At 37.0% G+C, this 14,105-nt stretch overlaps 1 protein-coding gene across 1 annotated transcript in view; it reads left to right on the top strand.

Moving 5' to 3' along the window:
• Window positions 1-14,105, top strand: part of LOC308513973 (ankyrin repeat domain-containing protein 26-like) — a 107,918-nt gene that overhangs the window by 48,681 nt on the left and 45,132 nt on the right. Inside the window, exons 16-19 of the mRNA XM_081084015.1 lie at window positions 5,377-5,447; window positions 6,652-6,812; window positions 11,022-11,073; window positions 11,342-11,483. Of these exons, the coding sequence (XP_080940141.1) occupies window positions 5,377-5,447; window positions 6,652-6,812; window positions 11,022-11,073; window positions 11,342-11,483 (426 nt within the window). The remainder of the gene's footprint in view (window positions 1-5,376; window positions 5,448-6,651; window positions 6,813-11,021; window positions 11,074-11,341; window positions 11,484-14,105) is intronic.

The raw sequence follows: 14,105 nt of genomic DNA, 5'->3' as shown, positions 1-14,105 counted from the left end.
TTCATTAAATTTATCGGCGGTTTCCATAAAATTCTTGAAAAACCTTATAAACGTGGCCTTGAACTCTATATCCAGTCGTCTGGCCTCCTCCGTTTCTGCCAATTGTGACCTGTTTCTTTGTCTCCGCATTTTGGCTGCTTCCCTGTGTTGATAGAGTGGCCTGCGCGCCAGGTGTCCTGTAGGGCCCAGTGGCTCAGCCTCCCCAGTTACCCGAGGTGGACACTCTTGGTGCACTCTTGGTGCCTCGCTTGTTGTAGGATCACTGGGAGGAATTGACCTCCAGGCCAATTGGCTGTGGGAAGCAGCTGTGTCTGAAGTGGGAGAATGGTCCCCCTCTGACCACTGGGTACAGTGGCTCCTGGATCTAAGGAGGTGCTAATTCAGCCCCTGCCTGAGGCCACACAGCAGGAACTACGAAGAGGCTCAGCTGTGAAGCAATGCAAGCCGCTGCGGGGCCTTGGGCCTTCTCTTGGAAGTTCCGGGTCTGGCTGGCCCGGCTGCAGTTAGGTAATTATCAGGTTGCAAAGTTCTGGGGCATTCACATGCAAAAGCCTCTGCCGCAGCCCGGGTGGGGCGGGGTCTCAGGGAGGCAAAAGGCCGGAGAAAGAAGCTATGGCTGATTCTCCGCGCCCGGAGTCGCGAGTCTCAGTGTCCCGGTAACGGCTGCAAGCACCTCTGAGGGAAAGCGGCCCCCCAAGTTCGCCCGCTGCTGCCTGAGAGAGCAGCCTCTGCCCGTATGAGTCCTAAGTCCCCAGAGACTTCCCAGAACCGGAGTTCAGAGCAGTCGGGAGCTTGTGATTCAAAAAGACAGCCGCGTCCTCAGGTGCCACCCCCTTTCCGCGCGCGCGAGCCGCCGCGTACCTCTGCACTCAGCCTCCGCAGCTCCTCTGGCTCTCAGCGTGCTTTTCTTTTCTTCTAGTTGTAGAAATTACACTCAGCCAGCCTTCCTGTTGTTTTGGACGATGTTTGCTCCGTCCTTTGGGCTAATTTTCAATTGTTGTGGGAGGCGACTATTTCCCGGTGTTTATCTATGCCGCCATCTTAGTTTCTCCTCACACAGGTTCGTACCATTCATTTTTTAAACCCATTTTTTGTCATCCATATTTAAACTTAAAATAAGTTGTTAGACATAAATTTTTATAATAACAAAAATTGTATACCTTGAAGAATCTTAACTATTGACAAACAGAGCTTTTATGGAAAACAGAATATACAATAGAAATTGCTGAGTGAATAAAAGTAAGTAGTATGAGAAAATAAAAAAAGTACAAAAATGAGAGACAACATTTAGTTAAACTTCACTATGTGAACAGCAAGAATAGGACACATAAAGTAAAACGTCCAATGAAGGAATAGTGTGTTTTTGGGAAGAAGTGTACATGGAACTACTTCTCTGAAAAAAGAGTTTTTACAAGTCTGGCAAATTTGTATAATTATTTACATTCTAATGGAAACCTTATTTTCAGGTTCTTCAGAATGTGGGTCTACTACTAGTTTGACTCTCAATCATGAGACTTGTCATAGATCTGAGGATTTTAAAGTTGATGATAAATGTCCATTAGTATTATAATCAATTATCAAAAGTCAGTCAGCATCCACAGACTTTAGGCTGATGACCTTAATAAAGAAAAGGTTAATATCAGAGCTCTGTTTCTGTTAGGGAATTATAGTCTCCATGACCTGTATGAATCACAGCTACCAGCAAAGAAAGAGGGCAAAGATGGTAATAAAAAAACAGATTCATAGCTGGTTTGGCTCAGTGGGTAGTGTCGGCCTGCAGAATGAAAGGTCCCAGGTTCTATTCTGGTCAAGGGTACATATTGCGGTTGCAGTCTCCTCCCTGGCCCAGGCCCTAGTCAGGACTTCTGCAGGAGACAACCAATGTGTTTCTCTCACATCCATGTTTTTCTATGTCTTTCCCTCTCGTCTACTCTCTCTAAAAATCAGTGGGAAAATAACCTCGGGTGAGGATTAAAAAAGAAAGAAAAGAAAAAAGAAACAGAGTTCATCTCTAGACCACCTCTGTGACCTCATCATAGTTTTGACTTTTCAAAAATCATTTTGTGGCAAAATCTACTTTGTGTTTTCTCCTTTTATGGAACCTACAACCAAACAGAATATCTTTTAACAAGACATTTGCATTCTTCCTGTACTGTAATCAAAGTAACATATATTTAAATAATAAAGAGAATTAGGAGGAAGAGTAAGCTCCTTTCCATTAGTGTTTAGCATACACTTGGGGGTGGGTAGCAGAATTAAATTTAGAACTTTGAGACTAAATGGGAAAACTAAGAGATCTGAAGATTGCCTACTCAAACAAAACATGGTTTCTTAGCTATATTTTTATAGCTCTCAATTTATAAGTATTAGTTATAACTATATTAAATGTAACTGAAAACGCACCATCCAAAACCGAATATTAAAATTTTTCTTATATTTTCTATGGCTTGATACATAGAATAGGCTTTCCAGCAGTGATGGGAATCATTGAGAATTTACTACATAGTACCTGCTTCTTAGCTGTGTCCATATCGACTGTCACTTTGTTTTGTTTTTTTAACAACTACATCATTCACAAAGAATTTTGGTTTTAAGGAGCACTTTATCATTTAAAATTAATGCATGGAAAGCCAATTTTAATTCTAGATTATTCATTCTATTGACTAACCACATCTTTGTTCCACTTTATGTACTATTAACTTAGTACCCTTTAAAAGTCATATGATCAGGTGTATAGTAATAGAATAAACATGTATTTTTTACCCCTACAATTTCATCTTCTATCTTTACCTCTAGAGCTAACATTATATTTACAAAAGATTTTGAATTATCTCCTAGAGTAGTAACTTCAAGCTAACATTCAGTTATTTACCTGTCTATACAAGGGTTTCATTTCTTCATGAACTTGGTAGATACAAGAAAATACCTACATAAGCTCCCTCATCACAGAAATATGTGAAACAGAAAAACTGCAAAATAAACTCAAGCAACTGAACACAGTTAATGTAGTTTTAGTTGTTTTTTCTTCATAGTTGATACCTTTTTTAAAGTAATGAGCAGAATCAAGTTGACCCAAGATTTGGATATTTATTCACTGAATAAAGATTTATTATATACTGTCCCCTGAAGTTTTTATATCTTAACTATTTCTGGAAATATTTCCTCATTTCAGGCCTGTATCCTCTATTTTGCAGTATTGCCTTCTAATTCATCATCCTCCATTATTTATATGCCCCTCAAATTCTCACTTTGATAGCATTTAGAGTGATGCAAATATGACAATAGGCCACTGTTTAAAACATATTAATGTTGCCCTGGCCAGGAGCTCATTTGGTTGGAGTGTAGTCTGTGCACCAAAAAGTTGCAGGCAATATTCCTGGTCAGGGCACATACCTAGGTTGCAGGTTTGATCCCTGGTAAGAACATGTAAGGGAGGCAACGGATTGATACTTGTCACATTCATGTGTGCCCCACCCCTCTCTATATATATATAAAAAGCCAGCGACCGTAACAACTGGTCCCTATGACGTGATGCCCTCTGTGGCCAGTGAACCAGCCTGATCAGGTACATATGTCTCCTTTTTTCCCATTGACCCAAGAGCTTTCTATATGGTTAGCCGAAGCTGATCTCTGGCCAGCATTGCAGCTTTACTTGTTCCTCTGCTCAAACCTGCTCTTCTCCCATTCTTCCCAGTTACTGTTCTCAGAAGTATCCTTTAATAAGTACTGCCCACTCCCGGACTCTCCCACCCCGATCAAGGGCAGGGCCCACTGGCCAAATGCCCCAACCCCTTCTCCCCAGCTAGCCCCACCCCCGATCGGCCTGCCCTACCACGATAGGCCCGCAGTCTCTCCACCCCCCGCCAGTCCCACCCTTGATTGGCCCCCCCACCCTGATCAGGGGCAGAGCCGGCCGGCCAACCACCCATGGCCCCTCCTCCAGGCTGCTGGCCCCAATCGGCACCCCCTACCCCATTTGGGGGTGAGGCCGGCTGGCCCATGGCCCACAGCCCCTCCCCATGGCTGGCCAGCCCTGATCGGGGTGGGCCGGCCAGCCAATCTCCTGCCATCTCTTCCTCCCGACAGGCCCAGCCCTGATCCTCCCCGACTGGGGTCGGGCTGGCCAGACCCAACCCGTGCACAAATTTGTGCACTGGGCCTCTAGTACATATATATATATATATATATATATATATATATATATATATATATTTCCCTCTTTCTCTAAAATCAATGAACATATCTTTGAGGATTTTTTAAAAATATTTTTTAATTGATTTCAGAGAGGAAGAGAGGGACAGAGGGATAGAAACGTCAGTGATGAGAGAGCATCATCGAATGATGAAAGAGCAGATTTTTAAAGAGAGTGGAAGAGAGAGAAATATCATTGTGAGAGAAACATTGATTGGTTGCCTCCTGCATGAACCCTGATCAGTACCCAAGCCAGGAAGGAGCTTACAACCAAGGTACATGCCCTTGACTGGAATCGAACCTGGGATCTTTTGGTCTGCAGGCTGACGCTCAGTCCACTGAGCCAAACTCTCTAGGGCTGAGTGAGGATTTTAAAAATATAGATATTTAATGACCAGGTCTTTTAAAATTACATGTAAGGCTCTTAAAATCTGACTTCTGCCTAACTCTCCTTCTTTAGCTCATTTACTAAATTACTGGTGATGCCCTCCTCGCCAATCTCTGTATTTTAGATAAAATTGATTCTACTGTATGCTTCTCTCCCTGTCTTGATATAGCTTTGCATACTGTCTGTCTCCTTTTCCTGCTCTCTTCCCCTTTGATTCTGGCTAACCTCACTGTTTAAGTCTCAGCTCAGGCATGTCTCTAGAAAAGCCATTCCTGACGCCTCTTATCTATGTTCTTTAAGCCCCAGTGCCAAGTCCTAAAAGGTGAAAAGAAATTTGTCAAAATAGTAGAGGAAAACATTTCAGATATAACAAAGGTGTACACTGATAAAGGCATAAAAAGTGACAGATTTTGAAAATTGTGAATAACATGGCAGTTGAAATGTAGGGATATGTTAAAAAAGTACCATTATGAGGTAGAGAATATAGTGTGACTGTATATATTTGTACCGTATTTCTTAACTTTGTTTTATTTCTGATTGTTTTATTCATTGATTTTGTATGAATGAATTTTTGAGATGTTTCTATGCTTTGAACTTTGTGATATCTAATGTTTCCTAAGTGCTTTGTTGAAGTTTACAATGATTAGAAGTATTTCTCAAATACGTATTCAGCTAAAGATTAAGCTTAATTTATCCCTCAATTGATAAAATGTATTTTCCATTTTTTATAATGATTATAGCTTTTATTTAACTGGTTTGAGTAGTTCATTTTAACTAATATGTAGATTTGTTAGCAGAACTAGACTTAGAAATGACATCACAGGAAGAACAAGAAAGGCTTAATGGAAGTGAAAATAACCACCCACAGGTATGTAAAAATTCAAACTTCTAGTATAATATTGTTTTCTATGTTTTAAAAATGTAATGTAGTCCAGTTGAAAATACCTTTCAAGCTAGGCTTTTAGAGCTAATCTTCTCCCCATTGCCTTTTACAGTTCTTTTTGCTCTTAGATCCTGGGGTTATCAAAAAAGTGATGGTATTTATAAAAATATATGAACCAAAGTTTACCACATTATAGGAGCAGAGCAAAAGTGTTGAATTGTTAGATAATGTAGAACTCTGGAAAATGAGCAATGCTCCCCAAATTTCACATTGAATAAATAAAATGTTATAGCTAGAAGGTATGGGATAGAAGTAATTATCTACTTTAGCCCCATATTTGCTGATAATGTGAATAAAACCAAGAAAGGTTAAATAATCTGCCCAAAGCTCCGAAAGATGCATTACCTAACATTTGTGGCACCAAAAGAGATGATACAATTTTTTTCATTTTTTTTATGTTATATGTCTATGAGTATTTTTATGATTATCTAACCACTATGCTGCATACCTGAAACTAATACAAAATAATAATGAATGTAAACTATAACCGAAGAATAAAATTTTAAAAAAAGAATAAAAAAATAACTGAAGAGGCAAACTTTAAATTATTAGGAGCCAAAAATCATTAAAATCAATCAAGCAAATTCCTAAATTTTAATTCAAATGATATACTATGGTAATGTATGTATTGATATAATTTGCTTCGTACAGAAAGATGAAAGCTTCCTATTTGTTACTGAAGCACAATGTCACATCTTCTAAATCTGGCTGTGTAATGCAAAACCCAGGTGGGAAAGACAGAAGAGGACAAATTTTGTGTCTTTGTCTTTTTATTTCTCTGTCTCTCCTAGACAAATGCAAGGGGAATTGGGCGGGGGGGGGGGGGGGGGGGGCGGCGGGGGGGGGCTTCTACGTAGTAAAACGTAGATGTGAATAAGAGCACAAAGTTAAGAAAGCCCTTTCTGAAATCTTGGAAAATTTTGCTTCTTTACTGAAACAGAAATAAAGCAGAATTTATAAAAATTTCAAAGACCTGTAATGATAAAATTAAAATAAGCACAAAAATATGTTTATTGATAAGTTATGGCTGTTAAACTAAGAGACAAATGATAAAATTAATGAAAACACAAAAGTCTTTTTAATGAATAAAGTGATAACAATTATCCTTAATATCCAACTTTCATTAAAGGTTGAAGAAGAAAAAAAGATACACAGAGGTTGTGAAATGGAAGTTACAGAAAACTTCCATAATGCTGATGCTGATGACAGCGATGAATTAATTCAACAAAGAAAGAGAGGACAAACTGATAACCAACAATTTCCTACTATGGAGAATGAAGATGCTGATTGGTAAGCCTAAAGCAATATTTAACAGTAGGAGGGACGGTAGGTAATTATTTCCCTATAAAACAAATCCTAATTTGAGCTAATATTCATGATCAACAAATTATCTATTTCTACTAGGGATATTCAACCTTGCCTGGTAATCAGAAAAATTCAAATTAACGAACAATGAGCTACCATTTTTTGAAGTCATAATAATAAATATCTTATTTAAAAAATAACAACCATGTTTGGCAAATGGGAGAAAAAAGGCATTCTCACATACTGTTGGTAGATGAAATTGGTACATCTTTCTTGAAGGGAAATTTAGCAGCATGTGTCAAAATTTCAAATGTGTCATCCCTTTATCCCAACAGCTTCACTTCTAGAACTAGATTCTACAGGAAAACATGACTTGTATAAACAACACACACATTCTAAGGACATTTATTATATACTAGTGGCCTGGTGCACAGATTTGTGCACATTGAAAGGAAATTAATTAGAAGGTGGCTGGCAGGGCAGGCAGGACTTGGCGAGATGGGCCAGACATGCCCTGGAGCCAACCTCCTGCAGTCCCTCCCCAGCCAGTCAGTCACACCTGGGGCGGTGACATGGCTCAAAGGGTGTCTGCAGAGTAAGCGAGGTTGCTCTGGCAGGTGGAGTCCCTCGGCCTGGCCTACAGGGATAGGGCAGAAACTGGCTTTCCAACAACCCCCGAGGGGTCCCAGAGTGGGAGAGGGCACTCTGCAAAGCTGCTGTCGCTTGGCAGCTCCTGCGTCGAGTGTCTGCCCCCTGGTGGTCAGTGCACATCATAGTGAGTGGTTGAGCAGCCTTAGCATATCATTAGCATATTATTCTTTGGTTGTTTTGCCGTTCGGTCTTTTTGCATATTACCCTTTTATTATATAGGATACTTTTTCTTTCAAGTTAGGACACACCTCGATGCTATGTGCCTAATTTTTATGTTCACATTCTGATCTCTAAGTAGCATTGCTTTCTACCATTTGTTTTCCTGGTGACCTCCTCTTCTGTAAAGTCTTTCTTGTGTTCCCGTAAAACTTTTCATATGTGAACTCCACAATACCACATAGTATTATACTTGTATTTCTGAGGTCTTTTTAGCAAGGGATGTGTATGCCTATGGTTGGTACTTCGTAACAGTTTTATGAATTAATAAGTGATTATTAAGATAGGTAAGATTTGGAATTTTATAGTATTTTAAAATTTTTTATCAGTAGGGTTATTAGAAAACATTGACTTCTTTAATGGATTTTTTAAAAGTAGTAGTCAATGGCTTGCAAATGAAGGAAGTAAAGAAAAATGAAAAATGGACATTAGAAGAACCTGTGATTACACCAACATTTGAGAAGGCTGATTCACTAACTGGTAGTCTACCTCAAGTGAATGATAACAGATGTTTAAATGAAATAGATTAGGATGGTAGAAGGTGACATCTATACATTTTTTGTTTCTAGGTGGAAGAATATTATCGATAATTACTTTTTCTGGAAATAAAACAGCATAAAGAAGCTCAGCTCGTGTGGCTCAGTGGTTGAGCATTGACCTAGAACCAGGAAGTCATGGTTCGATTATTCTCATATGTTGAATATGCAGACAATTACCTAAAATTTATACGATAATACACATTTTTAAAAATTATGTAATGATAAACATAAACATTGAGACCATACTGAATAGAATTTAATCATCCCTTAAAGATTCAAGCTATTATAGTGCCTTTGACAGTATCATCATGAATAGCTATGATTTTGTAACATACTCTAAAGTATTAAGTTAAATTAACTTAATAGTCTTTTAGATATGGGGCTAGGGCAGTGATGGCGAACCTTTTGAGCTTGGTGTGTCAGCATTTTGAAAAACCCTAACTTAATTCTGGTGCCGTGTCACATATAGAAATTTTTTGATATTTGCAACCATAATAAAACAAAGACTTATATTTTTTATATTTATTTTATATATTTAAATGCCATTTAACAAAGAAAAATCAACTAAAAAAATGAGTTCGCATGTCACCTCTGAAACACGTGTCATAGGTTTGCCATCACTGGGCTAAGGTGAAGATTTTATGTATGTACAATGGAAAAATAAACTAGTAACAATCTATCACTTTTGGATTATAAAGTTCTGAAATATAAAAACCATGCCTTCTGTAACAACAGTGTCATTAACACATACTACGTTCTCAATAAGTATATGTATGTTTAATGCATGTATAAATTTTTGAATGGATGAATGAATGCCTGTTGGTGAATTTGTTATCAAAAAAATCTTGACTGGCTGGTATGGCTCAGTGGTTGAGCATTCACCCATGAACCAAGAGGTTACTGGTTTGATTCCAAGTCAGGGCACATGCCTGAGTTGTGGATTCGATCCTCATTAAGGGGCATGCAGGAGGCAGCCAATCAATATTTCTCTCTCATTGATGTTTCTGTCTCTCCCTCTCCCTTCCTCTTTCTCTCAAAATCAATTTTAAAAAAAATCTTTAGTTTATTGAAAAACTATTTTCAATATGGCCTAGATATAAATTCCTTTTTATTTAAAAAATATGTATATTTAGAAATTATTTATAATTCTAGGTAGAAATTGAATAATAACATAAACTCATTTGCCATCATAGTACCATATTTTTCTGTGTATAAGGTGCTATTTTTTTCTCAAATCATTACACTGAAAATTGAGGGGCATTTTATACATGGGAGTCAGCCAAGGAGGGCGCCATGCAGGTGCATAGCTGCCCATGCCTTGTCAAACAGGCTTCCTCCTGTTTGCAATCACAGGCCTTATTGTTACTGATGTCAGCTGATGCCCTAATTGAGGTGGTGGTGGAGAGTGTGCAGATGCAATAGAGACCAGAGGGTTTTGAGTTCATAAAAATGTAAAAAAATAAAAAGATAAATACCGATAAGCGATTGTCTTACTCTGCAAGATTCAAACTGAATGTAATCAACTATACCAGAGAGCATGGAAATAGAGCTGCAGAAAGACAGTTTGGACCTCCTTCCACTGTATGTATGATTAGACATTGGAGAAAACAGGAAGAACAGCTTCTTAAGATGCCAAAAAAGAAGGCCTTAAGAGGAAAACCAGCAAAATGTTTAAAATATTGATTTTTTAATTGTGGGTTGGAAAAGGGGTGTGTCTTATACATGAGGGTGTCTTATACATGGAAAAATAAGGTTCTTAAAAATAAGTATTAATTTCAAAGCATATTGTGAAGCGCATGTTCTGAAACCAGATTTTCTGTGTTTGAATTCTGGTTCTGCTATTGAGTAGCTCTGTAGACTCTGGCTAGTTAGCCTTTCTGTGCCTCAGTTTCTTCCTCTGTAAAATACCTAACATATTGCCTACCTCCCAGAATTTTTGTGAGGATTAAAATGTTCCTAAAAGGTACATCTACATAATGGAATACTATGCTGCTATAAGAAAGAAGGAACTTTTACCATTTGCAACAGCATGCATGGAACTGGAGAGCATTATGCTAAGCGAAATAAGCCAGTCAGAGAAAGATAAATATCACATGATCTCACTCATATGTGGGATATAATGATCAACATAATTTGATAAACAAAATAGATCCAGAGACAAATGGCAGGGGAAGGGGACGGGGGTTAGAGAGCAACCAAAGGACTTGTATGCATGCATATTAGCATAACCAATGGACACAGACACTGGGGCAGTGTGGGCTTGCCTGGGGTCGGAATGGCTGGGGGGGGGGGGTGGTCAATTGGGGAAAAATGAGACATATGTAAAACTTTAGACAAATAAATAAATAAATACATAAATACATAAAATGTTCCTAAGACATGTAAAATGCTCATAATAATGCATACTAAGTCCTCAAGAAGCTAATATAACTACTATAAAAGGGTTTCCTTCACATAAGAACTTAAGTCATACTTTCCAAATAGGTCTCAGGGCCAATAAAAACTTGTTTTTATTGAACATGACAATAAAAACCATGGTATATTGTTAATAAACATTATGTTTTTCCTTTTGCTTTGACTATCATCTTGATCTAATTTTAATAAGTTGTGTTAATATTATCTATTTTGTCCCTTAATATTAGTTATTCTTTTTGTTTATTGTTTAATCCCCCTTATAGAAAGTTAATTACAAATTCAGAGATTTTATATAAGAAATAATAGGTTAACTATTCTTTGTATTTTAAGTATTTAATATTCGCCTGAAAAGAAATGTTTATATTTTTTTTAGGTCAGCAAAGCAAACATCTAGTGAAGAGAAAACATCTAGTGAAGAGAACAAGGTATTTTAAAAGTTAAATTATCAAAACTATTATCTGTAGTAAAAATACATTATAAAAATATAATGAAAAGTAGAAAATCTTTGTTGTAGAGACATTTATTTTAAAAATTTAGAAACACTAGTTATTGATAAAGGTACCTATTTGATAACAATCAGTTCTTTTAAGAATACCTATGTGTTTGCTTTTATAAAAAGGTGGATATTTACCCATACAGTATACACTTAGTATATTTTATCAGCATTTTGAAAACAGTATTATTTATTTGTAGGTTAAAGAGAAAATTGGTTCCGTGGATGACCTTGATGACTTAACTCAGTCATCTGAAATAATTTCAGAACATTGCGAGGTGCCTTACTCCAATTATAAAAATTCCATGTTGCTAATTGAACAACTTGGCATGAATTGTAAAGGTAACACCATTGTATAAATGTAAAGCCTTTTTCTTTATAATGTAGAAATATATGCACACCTTGTCTAGTTCTGCACCACAGAGGATATATTGTTGAGGTATTTATCTGGGAAATATGTTTTATATTATAACTAGAGGCCCAGTGCACAGATTCGTGCACTGGTGGCGTCCTTCGGCCTGGCTTGCGGGGATCAGGCTGAAACCGGCCCAGGGCACAGATTTGTGCATTGGGCCTCTAGTATGCATATAAGATCTTTGGTTAATCTCTTCCTGCCCTCTCTTCTCCCCCGCTTCCCTCTGAGATTCATTAGTCTATTCCATGTTTCCATGCCTGTGTGTTGAGCGTCTGCTCCCTGGTGGTAAGTATGCATCATTGCTACTGGTCAAATGGTCATACTATCAAACAGTAGTTTAGGCTTTTATATATCCTATATAATAAAGAGCTAATATGCTAATTAGACGAAACAGCAGAATGACTGTCCCGACGACCTTCAGGATGAAGCCAGGGCTGCAAGGGCTGGCAGAGGCAGCTGGGGCTGCTAGGGCCAAGCACCTTGCATGAATTTTGTGCATTGGGCCTCTAGTATATAGATAAAATGAGTGATTGTATGCCTTCCCACCTCCTGGAACCTTGGTCTGTATTGCCACCATTATTATTATACACTTAAACATTCAGATCTCATCATGTTTAAGATCAAGCTATTATTTCTCATTGCTTTAAGGTTAAAGGCCATAATCCTCTAGCTTCATTTTGTACCATCTATGTCAGCAGTTCTCAACCTGTGGGTCACGACCCCTTTGGGGGTTGAACTACCCTTTCACAGGGGTCACCTAAGACCATCAGAAAACACATATATAATTACATCTTGTTTTTGTGACTAATCACTATGCTTTAATTATGTTCAATTTGTAACAATGAAATTGGGGGTCACCACAACACGAGGAACTGTATTAAAGGGTTGCAGCATTAGGAAGGTTGAGAACCAATGTTATAGCCAATGTCTTATGTGTTTTTTTTCCTGTAGTAGAGCTTTTTTTTCAACAGCTTGGTTAGATAAACTACACATATATGAAGTGTATAACTTTATAGTTCTGATATATGTGAACACATATGAATTCATCAGCACAATCCAGATAGTTAACATATCTATCATCCCTAAAAGTCTCATCATGACCCTTTATATCTCTTATTAAGAGACTGCCAAATTGTTTTCTGAAGTAGTTATACCAATTTCCATTCCCACCAGAAGAGCATGATATCTTCACAGACATTTAGTATTGTCAGTTTTTAAAAACCTTAGCCATTCTGATGGGTGTGTAGTGTATATATCATTATGGTTTTAGTATTCATTTCCCTAATAACAATAATGTTGAACATCTTTTCATGTGTGTATTTGCCATCTGTACATCTTCTCTGAACTGTCCATCTGGATCTTTTGCCATTTTCAAAATTAGGGTGTCTTCTTATTTGTAGAATTTTGAGGATTCTTTATATATTCTAGATACAATTCCTTTATCAGTTATATTTTTTCTAAGGGTTTCTCCCAATCTGTGGCTTGTCTTTTCGTCGTTTTCACAGTGTCTTTTGAAGAGCAACTCTTTCTCTTTTTGATGAAACTCAATTTATCCTTTGTTATTTTATAGACTTTGCTTTTGTTATTCATGTCTAAGAATACTTTGCCTAGCACAAGGTCGCATTTTCTTTAAAGAGTTCCCTTAGAAGTTTTACAGGTTTTGTGTTTAGACCTATGATTCACTTTCTGTTCTCTTTTACATATGATGCAGAGTATGGATCCAAATTAATTTTTTTTTGCTCATGGATATTCAAGTTGTTCCAGCACCATTTGTTACAAAGGCTATATTTTATTTACTTCATGCTACTGTGCCTTTGTCAAAATCAGTTGAGCATATGTTTGTAGGTTTATTTCTGGACTCCGTTCTGTCCCATTGATCTATTTGGCCATCTTTATACCAATAACAATGTATTTTAATTACTTTAGGTTTATAAAAATTCTTGAAATCAGATAATATGTTATTTTTAATGGTCATTTTGCTATTCTAGATTCTTGATGCATTTCCGCATGAACTTTAAATCAGTTTTTCAATTTCTAAAGATAGTCTGCTAGCATTCTCAAAATTAGGTTTGGGTCATGTTGAATCCAGATTAATTTTTGAAAAATTGACTTTTTAATAATATTGAATTGTCTATCCTTGATCAAAACATACAGATCTTCTTTTATTTTCTCAGTAATATTTTATTGTATAGGTCTTTCCATCTTTTATTATATTACTCATAAGTATTTTTTATTTATCAATGCAGTTGTAATTAATGTATCTTAAATTTTAATCTCTGATTGTTCACTACTAATATATAGACATACAGTTGATTTTTGTACATTGATTCTCTATCCTTCCACTTTGCTAAATTGATTTATTCTAGTAGCTTTTCAGTAGATTTTCTACATAAACAAAGGTTGTCAAACTTTCTTTCTTAAACTACTATTTTACTAAAGATAGGAAATATTTAAGACTTGTAACATTCTCTATTACACCTAATCAGCTCTGACATTGTAGCATGAGAGTAGCCATAGACAATACATAAATTAATGGACATGACTATAGT

This window comes from Myotis nattereri (genome assembly GCF_964212035.1).
Source record: "Myotis nattereri genome assembly, chromosome: 1".
In the NCBI taxonomy this organism is placed as follows: domain Eukaryota; kingdom Metazoa; phylum Chordata; class Mammalia; order Chiroptera; family Vespertilionidae; genus Myotis; species Myotis nattereri.
The sequence above is the reverse complement of the archived record's forward strand: the minus strand, read 5'-3'. Positions and strand labels throughout refer to the sequence as shown.